At 47.0% G+C, this 21,021-nt stretch overlaps 1 protein-coding gene across 1 annotated transcript in view; it reads right to left on the bottom strand.

Moving 5' to 3' along the window:
- The window catches only part of fam124b (family with sequence similarity 124B), a 49,381-nt gene that overhangs the window by 19,170 nt on the left and 9,190 nt on the right, over window positions 1–21,021 (bottom strand). Inside the window, exon 3 of the mRNA XM_084324004.1 lies at window positions 10,334–10,543. Coding sequence (XP_084180130.1) covers window positions 10,334–10,543 — 210 coding nt within the window. The remainder of the gene's footprint in view (window positions 1–10,333; window positions 10,544–21,021) is intronic.

Here is a 21,021-nt window from a genome sequence, read left to right as displayed (position 1 = left end):
TCTGTGTGAGGAGCCGCTGATTCTTCGCCTGTTGGCATGTTAAAACCGGTCCCGGGTTTTGGTGCATGTCTCCCGACAGGAGCAAGTATAATAGAAACATTGATTTTCTATCAAACTTGCCTGTCGGGGGTATTTTCTTGCGGTCCGGGTTCGATTTTAACACTCTGTGAACTGCTGCTATTCCAATCGCTGGGTGTTTGTGCTCCGAGCCTTTTAGCAAATAAAAGTCGCAATGGGACTGTTTTTTTGCGCATTCGTGTTTTATCTAATAAAATAAAGTTCAGTCTGTTCATCTCACTTCAATCATTTTTATTGCAGAACATGGTATTTTCTCAAGCAGACAGATGTAAACACTATAATCTGTGTTGCATGTATCTGACAAACTGAACTGTTTGTATTAGTCATATTCCAACTTAACTGAATGCACATGTGTGTGTGTGTGTGTGTGTGTGTGTGTGTGTGTGTGTGTGTGTGTGTGTGTGGACTACTGTACTATTACAGGTATTGAAATGAACAATGCAACTTCCTTATACAAAAACATTTAAAATCTTTTTTTATGAATAATTAAATATCGATACTTGGCGTCCCTGTATCGATACAGTATCGCCACGCAAAGTATCGCAATACTACTACATATCGATTCCCCCCCCCCACCCCTAACTAATAGTACACTAATCAGTGTCCTACAGTACTAATAGTACACTAATCAGTGTCCTACAGTACTAATAGTACACTAAGCAGTATCTTACAGTATTAATAGTAGATGACTACCCAAAGCTGTAAAGGAATGTGAATCCCTACCCACATTCAAAACCGCTCTAAAAGAGCACCTACGGGAGGCTGCAATTCGAAACTGGCCACCATAAATGTCCAAACCCCCCCACCCCCATCCCCTCCTAATAGACAGTCTCCTCCCCACCGTATGTATATATTCTCTCCCCACCGTATGTATATTTCTCTCCCACCCACCCACCCCCTCCTAATGTACAGTCTCCTCCCCATCATATGTATATACTCTGTCAGGATCTATGGGTAACAGTACTGTATATTTGCATATCATATATGTTCTGAAGGGCCAGATTAACCCTGAGAATCTACGTTTTAATGTTTTATATAACTTGTATATTATTTATATATATAAGCTATATCCCTTTAAGCCTCCGTTTGAATCATAGCATTATTCGCTTTCCTCATTGGATAACGCCCTTGACACTGGCGGCGCCAAGAATCGCGCCCCCCAGACAAGTTCAAAGACGAGTCTGGACAAGTTGAGACATGCCCTTGGCCAGCGCATTGATTCCGGACAAGAGATTCGGTTGCGCCCTAGAAAGCACTCTAAGTATATATATTGTGGAAGGCGCAAACAGCAGCAGTTCGTCATTACAGTTAACGCAGTTCAACCTACAGCAGTTAACCCAGTTCGTTCGGTGTGCAGCAGTAACAAGCAGTTCGTTCGTCTAGTAACTAGTGTGAACCTTAGCAAGTGTGTGTGGACTTAACGTAATTAGTATCAGAACACGAGGTGAACCTAGCAGCAGAACTATTGGACATGTGAACAGTGGAACCTACCCGCGGTGTATCGTTACGGATAACTAGTAGCTCCTAGATACTACCTTGATATTGTAGAACCATTGTTGGTGGATTATAGTGACTTGTGGAAACGTAGTACCGTGGAGAAGAGCATCGTTAATACCATTGTCGTTTGGATTTAACTACCCTGAAGATCTGCATCGGGCTAGCTTCAAGGACGAAGCTGGCTAGCTATCATCACTGCCATCGGGTTTTGGATTAAAGGCTATTACCCTGCTACCGAGCACTTGGATTACAAGGACCGGATCCGTATGAGACCCCCTTTCTTCAAGTGACCAGCCGGAGTATCCGTCTATTCTTCAATCCTCTGGAGCTTACTACTCTGTGGGAGGAAATCACCAGTCTCCAGCTATACCCTCGTTTGCCCCACTATATCGCCATCTCACGCCATGCAGCGTCCCGGTCTAGTATCCTTAGCCTAGGAATTATTCATTCCCACTGACTTTGATACTCTGACATTCTAATATCATTCGCCATAAAAGAGCGACCAAGTAATTCTCAGTTGTATATCTGCTATTAATAATAAAATACTGTAAACGATATCTCTTTGTCACCGTGCCGTCTATTGAGTGTCTGCCATAATTAACTGTACTGTCTGGCAAGTAATAATAATATGTAGTAGTGGTTTAATCTATCACAATCTTTAATACAGTCAGGGTTTTGTAACCCCTCAGTTACAATTGGTCCTTCGAGCCGGATGGTATCAGTAATACTAATCATATTAATAGTAATATGGCCAGCGGCGGACACTCTCCAAACGGCTCTCCCAAACTAGAGCGCCCTAGGCGCCAGCGTCAGCCCCCTCCACACTTGGAGGACTACGCTGTACTTCTACCTCCTAGCTTATCTAAAAAGACGTTAAGCACGGATAAAACTAATAGCTTAAGTATGCCCAACCTTATCGACTTGTCGGCCCCACTAGTAGAGACCCAAGCTGGTTTAAGCGAAACTGACTTAGCTCACGGGGGGGACAAGCGGGACATGACTTGACTATGCCCAACGACCACAGCGCCACCGAGATGGACCTCGGAGCGGCAGAAGATAAAGACAGCGCATCCGAGATGGACCTCAGAGCACAAGAAGGTACTCAGAACGCGCACCCGAGATGGACCTCGGAGCGCAAGAGGATAAAGAGCGCGGCCCCGAGATGGACCTCGGCGCGCACCAAAGAAAAGAGTACCGCGGCCCCGAGATGGACCTCGGAGCGCGGGAGAAGATAAGAAACAGCGCCCTCGAGATGGACCTCGGAGCGCGTAAAGAGAACAGGTCAACGCCAAGCCCTGTCAACTCCAGATCACCATCATCAGCGTCATCCCCAAGCGAGGCCGACCAGAGGCTAGCGCAAGTCCTGATCGCCACGCTGACAGCTTCAACCAAAAGAGACCGCATCCAGGGTGAGCGTGACCGCCTCCAAGCGCAACAACAGAGTGAGCGCGAACATTCTGCAACGGAAAGAGAACGTCTCCAAGCGCAACGACAGAGTGAGCGCGAACATTCTTCAACGGAAAGAGAACGTCTCCAAGCGCAACGAGAGAGTGAGCGCGTACATATCAGACTGGAAGAGAGGCGCCTCCAGGCGGAAGAAACCATGGAGCGAGACCGCGCCAATGCACAGCGCGACGCCGCCCATGCACAGCGCGAGGCGGAACGAGACCGCGCCAATGCACAGCGCGAGGCGGAACGAGACCGTCTGCAGGCGCAGATGATGGAGCAAGTGCTCCAGAGGGCGACTCCCCACTCCTCCACCCGGAGCTCCCGGAGATCATCACGACAAGGGTCGAGGGCACCTTCCCCTCCCCGACCAATCTATACGGGACCCAGCCAACGGGAAGAACCTGCCTACGTCGCCGAGAAACTAACCAAGCGACTACAAAGCCTAGCGGAGGATGAGGGAGGACATAAAGCCCACACGCACGAACCCATCTCGGACCAGGAGGAACAGTACAGCCCCGACCTCAGCCCCGACACGCTGCGTTACGAACCCCCAACCCGTCCCAGGGGTGAGTTTAATCAACAGTCAGCACCAAGGAGCAGTACCTGGGGGCCCGGCCTCTGGTTCCCACCCAGCACGAACCCACGACCCCACGTACGGGGAGACTCGCCAAGGAGGCCTCTCCCCCTACGCGCATCAGTGTCACAGCCATCCATGGCATCTTACATTGGGACACCCACATTCCCAGACTTTACGCGTGAAGACAGAGCGCAGTATACCGAACTGCGCATGTGTTTAGAGACCATTATGTCCGGAGTACAGGACGAGTCCTACAAATATGCCATCCTCCTCAAGCACCTTAAAGTACCCAGAGCGCACAACATAGCGCTGGCATATTCTAACTCAAGGACCCCCTACTCTGACGCCCTGGTGGCCCTCGACGCGCGTTATGGACGTACATGGGACTATGTAATTCAAGAGATACGGGAGATTGAACGCCTCCCCCCAGCTAAAGACAATAGAGCCCTGGATGACCTATCCATTAAAGTACAATCCCTGGTAGGGATGCTCGGATCACAAAAGGAGAAGGGGATGTACGAGTTATACGCCAACTCCAACGTGGAGCGGATATTAGAGAAGCTCCCCCCAGCCCGCCAAGAACGTTTTCGGCGGCAAAGAGATCACCGTGACCCCCACGGCCCAGAATCTTCTTAGCCAGAGAGGTCAGCAGCCTACGAATAGACACCTTCGCGTGGGGTGGCTCTAACACTAAAGATGGACCGAGAAGGTTTAAAGACAACAGCAGGCCCGTCACCGTGATGCACCAGGCCGAGTCGGTGCCGCGACAAAAGAGCCATAACCCCCCCCCCGCTAAGGGAAAATGGAAGATCGCATGCCAATATTGCGACCACGAACACTGGCTGTCTCAATGCGACGCCTTTAAGAAATTGACCGCCGAAGAAGTGAGTCAGTGGATTAAAGCGAACCGCCGCTGCTTCCGCTGCACGCGCAGCCACATGGCAGCTGAGTGCCGCCTCAAGAAAAGGTGCGGCAAGTGTGACGGCGCCCACCTAGAAGTCCTACACGAGAGCAACAAACGGAGACCCGCCCCACAAAGCAGCTCAAGAGCAGAAGTACTATACATAGACCCTGCGAAGAGCGGGAGCTCCCGAGTGCTCCTCAAGGTGGTCCGAGTGCTCCTGAGCTACGGGGACAAGGTACTCGACACCTACGCCGTCCTCGACGACGGGTCAGAGAAGACTCTCCTCCTCGCTTCCGCCGCGACCCAGTTGGGCCTGCGGGGTCCAGAGGAAACAATGACAATCCGTACCATTCGTCGAGACTTAAAGACAATAAAGGGTGAAAACGTCTCGTTCACCATAGCAGCGATCAAGCAGCCCGAGAAGCGGTACAGCATCACCAAGGCGTTCACAAGCCACGACATAGGTCTGTCATGCTATGACTACCCCATCCCACAGCTGATGGAGAAGTACGCGCACCTACGCCGACTGCCCATACCGCTCATCGACGGCGCCACACCGACCCTGCTCATAGGCTCCGACCACGCAGACCTCATATTCCCAACGGACGCGGTCCACATCGGACCCAGAGGCTGCCCAGCCGTGGTCAAGACCCGACTGGGCTGTACGCTCCAAGGCCCTCTCTCTGGGCCATCCAACCGACCAACGTCCACACGCTGCCTTTACACGAAGGTGAGCGACCAAGACACTACCCTCTTGCAGCACGTCGAGAGACTATGGACATTAGACTCGCTGCCATTCAAGAACGAACGTAAACTAGTTCGCTCCAAGGAGGACAAGTACGCCATAGCCCTTCTCGAGCAGAAGACTAAGAGGGTCGAGGTCGACGGAGTGCTAAGATACGCGACTCCACTCTTGAGGCGGGAGGGGATGCCCACCCTGCACGCATCAAAGGAAGTGACCCAACGCTATCTACAGAACACCGAGCGGCGTCTCGCCAAAGACCCCCCTCAAGCAACGATATATCGCGCCGAGATCGACAAGCTGATCACGGCTGGCCATATAAAGAAAATCGACGACCACGAGGCAGACCAGACGACTGAGTCCTGGTACGTGCCCCACCACAAGGTCCACCACAACGGCAAGAACCGCATCGTATTTAACTGCAGTTATCAGATTGGACTACAGAACCTGAATAACTTGCTCTTGCCCGGCCCGACACTCGGCCCCTCCCTCCTCGGCGTACTGCTACGTTTCCGCCAGGACAAAGTGGCCATCAGCGGCGACATCAAAGGAATGTTCCTACAAGTGCGACTGATGGAGGAAGACAAGCCCCTGCTGCGGTTCCTGTGGAGAGAGAGGATCGACGATGAACAACCCTTGATCTACCAATGGGAGGTCCTCCCATTCGGCACCACCTGCAGCCCGTGCTGCGCCACGTTCGCGCTACAGAAGCACGTGGCCGAAGACCCCGGAGCCGACGAGGAGGTCAGACACAGCGTGGAAAAGAGTTTCTACGTGGACAACTGCCTACAGAGCGTATCTACACCAGAAGAAGCCGAGAGCATCTTACTGAAGCTACGAGCCTCCCTGGTCAAAGGTGGATTCGACCTCAGGCAATGGGCCAGCAGTGACCCTCAAGTCCTCCGCAGCCTCCCCCCAGAGACAAAGGCAGCAAGCAGCGAGACCTGGATGGCGACCACCCCAGGTGAAGCGCAGGAAATGACATTGGGCCTCGTCTGGCGTTTCAAAACAGACTCGCTCCATTACAAGCACACACCCCTGACCACGGATCAGGGAAGGTCCAAGACCACTCTACCGACCACTCGGCGGAGTGTGTACCGAACACTCGCCAGCCAATACGACCCAATGGGGTGTATCCTACCTTACACCACTTGGGCGAAGATGCTGGTGCGAGAACTGTGGGACAAGGAGCAGGGCTGGGACGACCCCATACCCGAGCACCTGGCTTCCACCTGGAGAGAATGGGAGGGAGAACTCGACTCACTCCAAGATGTGACCATTCAACGGAGCTACTTCCCCCCTACAGTGCGGCTGGAGACGTGTCAGATAGACCTGCACGTCTTCAGTGACGCCTCTGAAGTGGCGTACGGATCGGTGGCTTACCTGAGAGCCCGAGAAGAGGGAGGAGAAGTACACGTAGCCTTCGTCCTGGCCCGCTCGAGGATAGCTCCCCGCAAGCAGCAGTCGATCCCGCGACTAGAGCTCTGCGCAGCTCTGTGAACTCACCATAACGGTGCGAGAGACCATCCTGTGGTCAGACTATGACTGTGCTCACCTGGATCCAGTCCGACTCCTGTCGGTACAAGGTTTTCGTCGGAGTCCGAGTCACCGAGATCCAAGACCTGGTAGGAGCAGCATGTTGGAGATACGTTGACACCAAGCAGAACCCAGCGGATGTCATCACACGGGGATGTCCTTAGACGACCTCACACGTCCTAACCCTTACAGTGACGGTCCTGAGTTCCTCAAGCTCCCAGAGGAGAAGTGGCCTACCCCCACACCACGGGAGGCGAGTCAAGATGAATCAGAGATCAAGAAGTCTATGTTCTGCGGGCTGACGCACGCCCCGGCTCCAACGGACCCGAACCTAGACGACTGCTTAACTCTCGAGAGTGCTCAGAAAAGGACATTCTTATGGCACCACCCTGAGACTCCCCCCACCACAGACCTTGACGCATCGAACTATAAAGAAGCCGAACTTCTTCTGCTAAGGAGAGCCCAAAGAGACTCATTCCCAGAAGAACTAGACTGCCTGACAGGGGAAAAGCCAGTCCCCTCAGACAGTCGACTCCTCACCTTGGCCCCAGAGCTCGACGCCCAGCACCTCATCAGGGTGGGTGGTCGATTGAGACGGGCCCCGGACGTGACTGACGATGCTAAGCATCCCATTGTCCTCAACAGCCGACACAAGATAACCGAGCTGATCATCCAGAAGTACGACGAGGTGGTGCACCACGTGGGGGCCGAGAGAGTCTTCGCTGAGATCCGACGACGCTTCTGGATACTCCAAGGGAGAGAAGCTGTACGTCCCCCCGAACGCCCCTCATTTCGGGGGAACCTGGGAGAGAGAGGTCCGTTCTATAAAGACTGCTATGTACACCGTACTTGGGGCCCAGACCGTGGTTGAGGAAGTCCTGATGACAGTCCTCACGGAGATCGAGGGCGTCTTGAACTCTAAGCCCCTCGGTTACGTCTCAAGTGACGTAGCAGACGTCGACCCAGTCACCCCAAACTACCTCTTGATGGGGCGGCTGGACCCTGCCCTTCCACAGGCAGTGTACAGACAAGATGAGATGAACGGCCGGAGAATGTGGAGACACAGCCAAGTACTGGCCGACCAGTTTTGGACCCGCTTCCTCCTCCATTATCTACCATCCCTTCAAGCCCGTCAGAAGTGGGTAAAGGACAGAGACAACCTGAAGGTGGACACAGTCGTCATGATAATAGACCAGTCACTACCCCGAGCTACGTGGCCGGCCGGCCGCGTGAGCAGAGTGATTACTGGTGCCGATGGGAAGGTCAGAGCGGCAGAAGTCATCGTCCAAGGCCGGACTTACACCCGACCTGTGGCTAAGTTGATAGAGCTGCCGGAGATCCCTGACTCCCCTGACGACGACCATGACCCACTGACTTTGTAGATTGTTCCAACTCCTCATAACAAAGTATCGAGAAGTTGACTGGACAATAATATTAATCTGTGCCCCTTTACTAATTAGGTGCGGACTAATTAGGAGGCGGCTGTTCTGAAGGGCCAGATTAACCCTGAGAATCTACGTTTTATTGTTTTATATAACTTGTATATTATTTATATATATAAGCTATATCCCTTTAAGCCTCCGTTTGAATCATAGCATTATTCGCTTTCCTCATTGGATAACGCCCTTGACACTGGCGGCGCCAAGAATTGCGCCCCCCAGACAAGTTCAAAGACGAGTCTGGACAAGTTGAGACATGCCCTTGGCCAGCGCATTGATTCCGGACAAGAGATTCGGTTGCGCCCTAGAAAGCACTCTAAGTATATATATTGTGGAAGGCGCAAACAGCAGCAGTTCGTCATTACAGTTAACGCAGTTCAACCTACAGCAGTTAACCCAGTTCGTTCGGTGTGCAGCAGTAACAAGCAGTTCGTTCGTCTAGTAACTAGTGTGAACCTTAGCAAGTGTGTGTGGACTTAACGTAATTAGTATCAGAACACGAGGTGAACCTAGCAGCAGAACTATTGGACATGTGAACAGTGGAACCTACCCGCGGTGTATCGTTACGGATAACTAGTAGCTCCTAGATACTACCTTGATATTGTAGAACCATTGTTGGTGGATTATAGTGACTTGTGGAAACGTAGTACCGTGGAGAAGAGCATCGTTAATACCATTGTCGTTTGGATTTAACTACCCTGAAGATCTGCATCGGGCTAGCTTCGAGGACGAAGCTGGCTAGCTATCATCACTGCCATCGGGCTTTGGATTAAAGGCTATTACCCTGCTACCGAGCACTTGGATTACAAGGACCGGATCCGTATGAGACCCCCTTTCTTCAAGTGACCAGCCGGAGTATCCGTCTATTCTTCAATCCTCTGGAGCTTACTACTCTGTGGGAGGAAATCACCAGTCTCCAGCTATACCCTCGTTTGCCCCCCTATATCGCCATCTCACGCCATGCAGCGTCCCGGTCTAGTATCCTTAGCCTAGGAATTATTCATTCCCACTGACTTTGATACTCTGACATTCTAATATCATTCGCCATAAAAGAGCGACCAAGTAATTCTCAGTTGTATATCTGCTATTAATAATAAAATACTGTAAACGATATCTCTTTGTCACCGTGCCGTCTATTGAGTGTCTGCCATAATTAACTGTACTGTCTGGCAAGTAATAATAATATGTAGTAGTGGTTTAATCTATCACAATCTTTAATACAGTCAGGGTTTTGTAACCCCTCAGTTACAATATATGTCACAAATGTAACAGTACTATATACCTGTATGTCATGTATGTCCCTATGCCATAAATGTCATGATGTCATGTTGTGTATGTCATAAATGTCACTATGAATTGAAAATGGGGGACCCTGATGTAAACAAGACAAACATCTTTCTCTGGTCTGCATCCCCTTAACAATTGTGTGTATTGAGCCGTACTGTATTATTGTACCCATTCTGCAATCTGTTAAATAAAGTTTGCATTCATTCATTCATTCATGAAACGGTATCCTACAGTACTAATAGTAGATGAAACAATGTCCTACAGTACTAATAGTAGATGAAACAATGTCCTACAGTATTAATAGTAGATGAAACAGTATCCTACAGTACTAATAGTAGATGAAACAATGTCCTACAGTACTAATAGTAGATGAAACAATGTCCTACAGTACTAATAGTAGATGAAACAATGTCCGACCTACAGTACTAATAGTACATTAAACAGTATCCTACAGTACTAATAGTAGATGAAACAATGTCCTACAGTACTAATAGTACATTAAACAGTATCCTACAGTACTAATAGTAGATGAAACAGTATCCTACAGTACTAATAGTAAATGCAACAATGTCCTACAGTACTAATAGTAGATGAAACAGTATCCTACGGTACTAATAGTACATTAAACAGTATCCTACAGTACTAATAGTAGATGAAACAGTATCCTACAATACTAATAGTAGATGAAACCATATCCTACAGTACTAATAGTAGATGAAACAGTATCCTACAGTACTAATAGTAGATGAAACAATGACCTACAGTACTAATAGTACATGAATCGGTGTCCTACATTACTAATAGTACACTAAGCAGTCTCCTACCTGCTACAGGACAGAGACCAGAGCGTGGGTAGCAGCGGTAGGGAGCTGCTCTCTCTGAGACGTGGAAGACATGCAGACTGGGACAGATCCAGCGGAGAAGCCTGTCCAGTGTGTGCTGCAGAAGCAGAGACTCTCCAGGGTTTGCCAGGAGGTGCACGTTCAACAACATCAGCTGCTGCCGCACACGTGCACGCCTGGCTATCAACTCACCTGAGGAGACGTTAACACACACACACACACACACACACACACAAATGCATTAATACAAAAATATGCAAATACACACATAAACATGTGCATACACACAATCAGCCACACACAGATACCAACACATACCAGGGCCCCGTTCCCCGTACCTGGCTGACTGAGTTAGCCGGATAATTTTCAGCATAGCTTGACTTAAGCCAGACCTTTCCATTCCCCAACGCTCGATTGTCTAAATCACTATGACAACAGATCAAAAAGTTTGAACCTGGTCGAGGGCAGGGTTAAGTTCAGTTAGCTGGATGAACTATGGCCACACCCCCGCAAAGAAATCCCAGCTCCCTTCCTGAGATATTTCTCACAGTCTAGATCCCATTATGCCATTCTGAATTATGTTTTTGTGCTTCGTTTGAAATGTGAAATAATAGGTCTGCAGTAACGCTGATAATAAATCATATTCAGCCTATGAATTTACTTTGTCCTATATAATGCACGTCATATTTATATGGATACGGCGCTCGCGAGTCGCGACACACAGTTATTTTAATAACGGACTAAACGGATCATTGCAAATGTGAATCCCGCTGGGATATTTTTAATGAATGAAGCCTATCGGGTGTTTGGCTCCGATTAGTTTAATATTCTTCGCTGTGTATTTGCTTAACGGAGCACCCGGATGCGTTTCATTCATGCTGAAGCGTCTATGCGCGGATTGTGGATATGAATTATGAGGAATCTGAATCTGTGGAGTATTTAATTGTATCACTGTGACAGTGTCACACGTTATTGTGATATTGTAACTGGGATTAAAATATATGAGGAGATGCGCTGTTTGATGGATTTGATGACGTGACGTGACTTGATAAATTGAATGAGCCTTTGACGTTTTTGATGAATGAATTTGCGAAAATGCATTTATCTTTTCAAGCACTGTTATCTGATGATGAACATGAGGTGTCACTGGTATAAACCAAATGGTAATCAATTCAATGCATGTATGGATTAGGTCTGAAACAGATTAAAACCTGATTAATAGTGTAACTGCAAGCCTCCCTCCAAGCCTCTCTTTGGAAACCATCTATTTATATAGTACATAATACCTAAGCACATACAGATATCCTCATGATATAATTCGTATCAATTAGATATACTATTTGGGCTTGTTTTTATCGTTATTCTGAAAGAGCTGAACTAATTATTTTCGCTAGCAAGATCTCATTTGATTATTCATTCCATAAGCCTATACTGCCAGCAGGCACGTTTAAAGAAATATAATCTGATTGATTGGGGTAATGAGGGATTTAAAATTAGCCTATAGATTATGCATTTAACTTGTCGGCGAGCCGTACTGCATTGTACCCATTCTGCAATCTGGTAATAAAGTTTTAAATCAATCAATCAATCAATGCCGTTAGAAAATCAGGATTTCTGCTATCGACACTTGCTGTCTTTTCAGCTGAGGCGGGCTCACGCAATTATCCTGAGTCTCAAGTCTGGTTCAAATGAACGAGACTGAATCCACCTTCGAGGAACAGGAAAATCCCGGATTCAAACATCGGGTTAATTGAATCTGGATAATGGGACTCTTGATCTTAGTTGAACCAGGTACGGGGAATAGGGCCCAGCACGCACGCACGCACACACACACGCACACACACACACAGGGCTAGATCCACAAAGAATGGATTGCACGGAGAAAGTTGCACCCTTACTTACAATTCATTATGAATTGAAAATGGGGGACCCTGATGTAAACAAGACGAAAGTCTTTCTCTGGTCTGCATCCCCTTAACAATTGTGTGTATTGAGCCGTACTGTATTGTACCCATTCTGCAATCTGTTAATAAAATTATCATTCAATCAATCCATCTGCACGGTGATTGATTGAATGAAAATTTTATTAACAGATTGCAGAATGGGTACAATACAGTACGGCTCAATACACAAAATTGTTAAGGGGATGCAGACCAGAGAAAGACTTTAGTCTCGTTTACATCAGGGTCCTCCATTTTCAATTCACAATGAATTGTAAGGGTGCAACTTGCTCCGTGCAGTCCATTCTTTGTGGATCTAGCCCTCAGTGTATATCATACAACACTTTTATAAAGCACACAAATCAGAGACAGTTTGAAAGTTGCAGTCAATATTTACTACTAGTGACTCAACATTAGCCTGACACCTCAGACCCATGGAACGTATGCCAGCTAGCTCTTCACTGGATCTGAAAGCAGCACATTGAGAAATGAACAAATAGCTTGTCGCCATTAAAGTAAATTTGACTCATGTTGATGTGTTGGTGTCTCATCTCTCATGCTGCAATGTTTTCCTGTTGCTGTGATCACATTAAAGTACAGGAAAAAGACAATGTCTACATTTATCTGTGTTACCTGTCAGTGTGCAATCAGACAGGGTTTTTTATATTAAAGTTTAGAATAGTCTTCATGCGTGAGCTGTGCCTTGCTGCAGTTGTTAGTACAGAGAGAGGCATAAAATAGTGTTTTTCCACACTTTAATGTAATCACAGCGCCAGGAATTCATTGTAGCATGACAGACTAGGGTGACCAAATGTCCTCTTTTGCCCGGACATGTCCTCTTTTCACGCCCTGTCCGGGGCGTCCGGGGGGGGGGTTATAAATTCATGCAAATGCTCGGGACTGCATTTTTCGCCGAACATATAAATTACCGAATTAAAGCACTATTTGTTGCTGTTCGAAGGCCATCTGATTTGCCAAAATCCGTGCCCCGGTTCTCGAGTTACATGCCAATATGTCAGGCGTGCAACTTTTTACGCGGCGCACCAGATTATCACCCCGGACTCCCGAGGCTCCAGAAGTCAATCATCCGCCGATTGCGAAGATGATTGGTCAGCGTTGTAACTTGTAGCCAACAATGAGTGTATAGCTTTCCAGTGATATCCGACGTGGGGGTGTGCGAATCAGGGATCTAGGTGAAAATTGACAAGTGAAGATAGGATCAAGTGATACAAATTCCGACTTAATTTACTTGGATGAGGAAATAGAGAGATGGAGACCTTTTTTCTTGGCACACGGTTTACCCGGATGTCTCTAGTCTATAAGACTCATTTCTGAATGGATTTGTATAACATTTGGATAAGACTTCAGGCTATGGATTTGCGGTGTTTTCCAGCTTATACAAAAAATATATATATATTATTTTGGAATATTGCAACTACTACACAAAAACATGAGTACACAAGTTCAAGTTCAACTCATGTTCAGCCCTATGTTACTCATTAGCACTAAAAGTGATTTTTCTTTATTGTGTATGCAACTTCAGAATGTTATTTAGTTTCAAAAGAGACCAGGCTTATGCATGTGCTATAAGCATAAAGTATAAAGATAAGCTTTGCAAAAAAGGTATGCAGTCCTCAAGTTCAAGTAAAAAAATTGCCACTTTTCTGGGCGCATGTTATGTGGTTACATTTGGGATATTGCAACCACTGCAGAAAAATGTGAGTACACAAGTTCACGTTCAACTCAAGTTCAGACCTATATGCTACTCTATTTCATTAGCACTAAAAGCGATTTTCCTTTTTTGCATTAGTAACTTCAGAATGTTATCTTTCAAAAGAGACCAGGCTTATGCATGTGCTATAAGCATAACGTATAAAGATAAGCATTGCAAAAAAAGTATGCAGTCCTCAAGTTCAAGTAAAAAAATGACCGCTTTTCTGGGTGCATGTTAAAGGAAAACTCCAACATTTTGGGAAATTAGCTTATTTAACATCTTCCCTGGAGTTAGACAAGAAGATGCATACCTTTTTTGTCTCTGTGCGTGCATTTAGCTTAGGGAACAGTCGCTCTGTTAGCGTAGCTTAGCTAGTGGGGGAGGGTTTGAGCCTGACGTTCCCTACAGTGCCCTACAGTCACGAAATACACTCCAAATACAACTCCAAAACGTTCCTGTAAACATGTTGTGACCTATGTATTTACCACGTGGAGAAATTAAAAATAATTGAATTCGACAATTATGTTTTCTAAGCAGATATACTCTGAACTATTTTTTGCCGAACGACTCCTCTCTGAGCGCAGTCAGTGATTTCTACGTGAAGCCGTGTTTGTTTACATTCTCATTCATTCAAAGGATCCGAACCGATTGAAGTTTATGGATACCATGACTTAAAATCCTCTTACCTTGACGAATAAAAGCCTCCCCAATTTAGAAAACAGTAATCCAATGGCTGGTATTGATATACTTCTAACTACTGCACGCTAACGGAGCTAACCGGACACTCAAGCAGATAACGAGAGCAATGAATGAATGAAAACTTTATGAATGAATGAATGAATGAAAACTTTATTTAACAGATTGCAGAATGGGTACAATACAGTACGGCTCAATACATACAATTGTTAAGGGGATGCAGACCTGAGAAAGACGTTTGTCTTGTTTCCATCAGGGTCCCCCATTTTCAATTCATATAGACATTTATGACATACACAACATACATGACATTTATGGCATAGGGACATATAGGTATTTAGTACTGATACATTTGTGACATAGGCGGCATTCAAATATACAGTACTGTTACCCCTAGATCACGACAGAGTATATACATATGATGGGGAGGGGACTGTACATTAGGAGGGGGTGGGTGGGTGGGAGGGAAATATACATACGGCGGGGAGGGAATATATACATGCGGTGAGGAGGAGACTGTCTATTAGGAGGTGGTGGGGGTTTTGGGCATTTACGGTGGCCAGTTTCGAATTGCAGCCTCCCGTAGGTGCTCTTTAAGAGCGGTTTTGAATGTGGGCAGGGATTCACATTCCTTTACAGCTTTAGGTAGGGCGTTCCACATTGTTGTGGCATAATTGCGAAACGTGTTTAGTCCCTTGTTTGAGCCGAATCTGGGTTTAACATGATTTGTTGAGCTTCCTCTGGTGTAGTGGTTGTGGTATTCACTGACCTTTGGGAAGTATTTTGACATGTACATGGGCACCCCGGTCGTATAGTGTATCTTGTAGACCAGGCCCATTGCAAGTTGCTGTACTCTGTCGTCTACTCTAAGCCATCCTAGGTTGTCAAAGTGGGCAGGGGTGAGGTGGGTTCTGGGGTTCAGGTCAAGTAGTAGTCTGACCAGTTTGTTTTGTGATGTTTGTAATTTTGTTTTAAGCGCCTTTGAGGTGCTTTGGTACCATGAGGTGCACGCATAGTCATAGTACCCTTGAATGAGTGCTCCTGCCAGAGTCTTCAGGGTATTCTTGTTTACCAGAGAGGAGATCCGGTACAAGAATCTAGTTCGTTGGTTGACTTTTTTTATTACATTGGATGCCATTCTGTCACAGGAAAGATTTGCCTCTAGGATGGAACCCAGGTAGGTAATTTCGTCTTTCCTTGTGACAATATTGTCACCCACTGCAACTGAGAATCCGTCGGTCTTGCTGAGTTTGTTATTTGAACCGAAGAGAATGGACTCTGTTTTGCCCATGTGTAATGATAGTTTGTTATCAGCGAGCCATATGCAGATTTTGCCTAGTTCCGTGCTGAGGGATTTTTCAACCTGCAATTTGTTCTTGTCAGAGACCAGCAGGGCTGAGTCGTCCGCAAACAGGAACAAGTTGCAGTCACAGGCTGACGACATGTCATTTGCATAAATTAGGAAGAGTAGCGGTCCTAGTATGCTTCCTTGTGGAACACCACAGCTCACTGTGAGGGGGGGGGATAGAGTACCGTTTACCTCTACCATCTGTTCTCTCCCCTCCAGGTAGGATTGCATCCAGCTCACTGATAAGCTATCAAAACCAATTGCTTTTAGCTTGTCCATTAGAATGGAGTGATTGACAGTGTCGAAGGCCTTTTGTAGGTCCAGCATGACCATGCCGCAGTATTTGCCCGCGTCCACCTCTTGTTTGATGTGGTCGTTCAAATAGAGGAGGCATGTGTCAGTGGAGTGGGACGTTCTGAAGCCAGATTGGAATTCGTAGATTAGATTTTTTCCGCCAGGTACTTTTCGACCTGTTCGTAGACTATTTTCTCCATGACTTTCGAGATGGAGGTAAGAATAGAAACAGGGCGGTAGTTGCCTGGGTCTAATTTGCTGCCCTTTTTGTGCAGAGGGGTCACTCTCGCAATTTTGAAGTCCTTGGGGACGTGCCCCTGTTTTATAGAGAGGTTTATTATGTGTGTGATGACTGGGGTGATGGCGGCTGCTGCGTCTCTGAGGAATTTGGAGGGGATGTTGTCATGGCCAGTGGCCTTGTTAGGTTGGAGGGCGCTCAATTTTTTGAGTACCTCATCGGTTGTTACCATTTCAAGTTTGAAGTCGTCTTTGTGGACCCCTAGGTTTTTGTAGTATGCTACTATGTGTTCTACCCCATAATGCCCTGAGTGGGAGGGTAGTTAGTTTACCAGTGTTGTGGCTATGTTTGTGAAGAAGATGTTTAAGTAATTGGCTACATCCAGCTTGTCTGTGATGAGCGTGTTGTCCGTCTTTATGTTTATGTTTGAGAATCTGGTTTTAAGTTTTTTACTGCAGCCTAGTTGATTATCGAGTAATTTCCAAAGTTCGCGGGGTTTGTTTTTGTTTTCCTCAGTTTCGTCGTTGATGAAATTTCTTTTTGCGGTTCTGATCATGGTGTTTACGTCATTTCTTAGTCTGTTTCTTTGGATTTTTAGTTCAACCACGTGGGCTTGGAGTTCACTGTTTGAGCTTTTGGAAAGCTTTGTCTGACTTTTATGAAGTTCAGAGCATTTTTTGTCTCTGGTTTTCATAGCGGCCAGTATTTCAGTGTGCACCCATGCCTCAGCGCGATTTTTAACCCTGGTGGTTCTTATCGGTGCCATGTTGTTGAGTATTGCTGTGAATTTGGTTTTGAATCCAAGCCATGTTTCTTCAACCTGTGTACCACTGAGTTCATCTGACCAGTCCAAGCTCCCCAGTTCTAGGTTAAAGGCCTCTCTAGATTAAGTTTTGAGGTCTCTAGATGTGACTGTTTTGTGACAGCCGGCCTTCTGTTTTAGCTTTTTGCGGGTACAGAAAATCATATAATGATCACTTAACCCGCATGCTATCACCCCTTTATTGGAGATCATTGACTTGTCAGAGGTCAAAATGAGGTCAATGGTGGTTTGTGTCGAATCGCATACCCTTGTGGGTTGGGTGATTAGCTGGCAGAAACCGTGCAGATCAGAAAATCTACTGAAGGCCTTGAAGACGGGTGCTGCTTTACGCATCATATCCGTGTTCCAGTCCCCAATAAGAATTTTTTCTACCCCCTCCACCCCAGCTAAACACCCATCAAGTGTGTCATAAAAGCCACTCTGTTCTGGTGGTCTATAGATTGTGCCTACTAGTACTGGTTTCGCCCTGTCTAATAAGATTTCAATCCAAACAGTTTCAATTTCATCATGGTTAAGGTCAGTACGGTTGATGTATTTGGTATCCTTGTGTATATACACACAGACGCCACCTCCATACTGGTTCCTATCCCTCCTGACTATTGAGTAGTTTTCAATTTCAATCTCTGGATCCTGTACAGATGAGTCTAATTTTGTTTCTGTGAAACACAATATGTTAGCCTTACCGTTTAAAAACTACTGTTTGATTTCAGCCAGTTTAGGTCTCAGGCTATTTGTATTAAGATGAAATATGTGAAGTCCATTTTTGCTGGTAATCAGATTGACGTCGTCACACTTGAGGTAACTCTGTTCATTTGTGTCCTGTCCTGTGGTGGGGGGAGGGGGGGCGTTGTTGCTGTTTGTGCCGTGGGTGGGGAGGGGGGGAGGGGGTGATTCTTTGTCCTTTGCTTGAGTCTGTATTCCTTTGTGTGAAAGCCCGCGATGTGGGAGGGGGGGCTGGTTGTTTACAGATATGTCTGATTGTACTCCATTGTGGGGGAGGGGGGGTGCCTTTTGTCCTGGCCTCGGCCCGGGTAGACTAGCTGGCATGGCGGGGCCAGCCAAGCTAACCGTTGGGTCCTCGATGGTCTCGATGTCCCGCGCCGCTCTCCCTCTAGCCTCTCGCCAAGTCTGCTGGGGCTTTGGTGAGGGTGTGTCGCCGCTTGCTGGTCGGCTGGTGCAGCTGCTGGCTGAAGCGTCAGTTGCGGCCGGTGCCGGTGTAAGGAGCGATGCCTCGCTGTTTTGTCCCCGCGACGTGCCGGGCGCCTCGGTTCTGAACCCCGGTTCCTTCCCTCTCGCTGTGGCCTCTCGTGGGTTCTTTTGCAGAGGTGGCAGAGGAGGAATGTTGCCGTTGATCATGTCGTTAGCCGCCGTCTGTGTGTATAGCAGTTGATCTGTTGTGCTGGCTGCTGCTTCTTGGGTCAGCAGATTTAACTGTAGTCTCTGGTTCCGTGTCATTACGGGACCAGGGTTCTGATGTATGTCACCCGACATGAGCAGATATAACAAAAACATTGATCTCTTATTACACTTGCCTGTCGGGGGTAATTTCTTTCGTTCCGGATTTGCAGTAAGTACTGTGTGGATGGTCGTGGCTCCGAGGGCTGGATGTTTCCTCTCCATGCCCGTTATCAAGTAGAAGTCGCAATGGGACTGCTGATTTGCGTTTTCGCTACCCTCCACTTCTGTCTGGTGTTGCTGCTTGAGTTGTGAATTCAGGTACAAATCCATAATCCACAGGAGGGAAAGTAGAAAATGCGCAAAGTACTTTTTTGTTGTTGATCTGTTGCGTTGGTTACGGGAGCTACGTAAAATGCGACCGTCCATGTTGAAGCCGGATGTCCTTCCTTTCTGGGGGGTTTCAAAATAAAAGAGCGACGTCTATAGCAGCGGAATATGTTTATTTTGTACATTATCTAACGTTAACACGAACCTAAACTAACTTTAGGTTAGTTGTAACGTTAGTTTAAAACAATAAAGGCATCTTTGAGTAAACTTTGAGTAGAGATTCAAGATTCAAGAGGTTTATTCATCACATACAGTACAGTACATACACAAGACATAGTGAAATGAAGGTGGCCAACTGGTCATGCCCGCTTCGATTGTGCAAAGTATCATTAAGTATCTCGAGGCTGGGGCCAGCATGTCCTCTTTTTTGGAAATCAAAATATGGTCACCCTATTGAGAGAAAATGGTGGTTTTTCAATGTATGTGATGTATAGATTGGGGGGAGTGACCACAGCTAAAACGGTGCCGGGTCAGAGAGGTCGAAGTGCATGCGGACGGTGGAAGCAGGAGACGGTGGTTCAGTAGCAGGGTGATTGTTGTGAGCCACACTGCCAGCGAGAGAATGTTTGTTGACATTCCTCATTAGAACATCTGAGATTAGAGTGTACTGTCTCGACGAGCAGGAGGGAGAGAGGTTCATCTTAATGCAACAGTGAATGAAACTGCATTTTTATGTGTGAAAGGTTAAACGCAGTTGTCATGACAACACGTCACATGACAACCAGAATGCGGGGCCGTCGTTGCGACGACGAACATCTATAAGTCGAACGGTGTTTCCGGGTGTTGAGCAGACTAAAATCTGACTGAGACTAAGAGGGAAGAAACCAGAAGAGACTCTCTCCTCTCGACGAGAGAGAGGGGGGGGGGGGGGGGGGGGAGAATGGCACATCACCAGTAGCTTCGGCTACCACGAGGATGGTTTTAGGCTAACGAACAGGCCTGAACACTATTGGACTGAACAGCAAAAGGACGATAATATGAACACACCGAAAGATCATTAGAAATATACTCTTCAAGGACAATACAATCTGTTAACATCTGAGCTGAGGTTTCTGTTTAGAGAAATAAAACCATGCTTTTCCTTGTAAGGTATTTCACGTTGTCGAAGTGTCGAATTCTTACGGAGGTGGGGAAGTATTATGGTTTACGGATTGCACTAACGGGGGGGGAGATAAGGATCTTATCTACCAGTATCGGAGACGTCAGGACCATTAAAAGTACACAACGCAGAGGAATTGGATGGAGAGCCAAACAGACGAAGACGTGATACTGGCCAGTTTGATCAGAATCTTACAGTTGATGCCGTTGGGACCCGGATTTGCAAGAGATTAAAACAACGGGAACAGTTGGTTGTTGATGACAGCCGGATTTGCAAGAGATAAGAACAACGGATAAAGACTTTTTCAATAATGTGTGGGAGAATCATGATCGAAGCAAGGCCGGCCAGCCCTGGGAGAGAGCGGCGAGTCGAGCGGTCAGGAGGCGAACCAGCGCTGTAGGGGAAACAGCGCTCCGATCAAAAATGTGAGTTCACTGTGCACACGGTTGTTTTGATTTTAAGCCAAATAAAAACGAACAGATAGTGAATCCGTAAACGTAAACATTTCTAGTTCGACAGAGAGAATGCCAGCTGTAATAATATGAGCAGAGAACCATGGTGAAAATCGAGGGTGTTATCTACAGAGAATGAAAAGCAAACGAGGCAGGCTGCACAGTTTTGGTTTAAGGAGGGTAAATGCGAGATGAGGAAAGGGGGGGGGGGGGCGCTTGAATCAGATCGAAAAATTGTTATGGCGGGACTGTTTTCATAACAGAAGGAAAGTCGAAAGGAG

The sequence above is a fragment of the Notolepis coatsorum genome (assembly GCF_963971535.1).
Source record: "Notolepis coatsorum genome assembly, chromosome: 1".
Classification (NCBI taxonomy): Eukaryota; Metazoa; Chordata; class Actinopteri; order Aulopiformes; family Paralepididae; genus Notolepis; species Notolepis coatsorum.
Note: the sequence above shows the minus strand (reverse complement) of the source record. Positions and strands in the feature narration are given on the sequence as shown.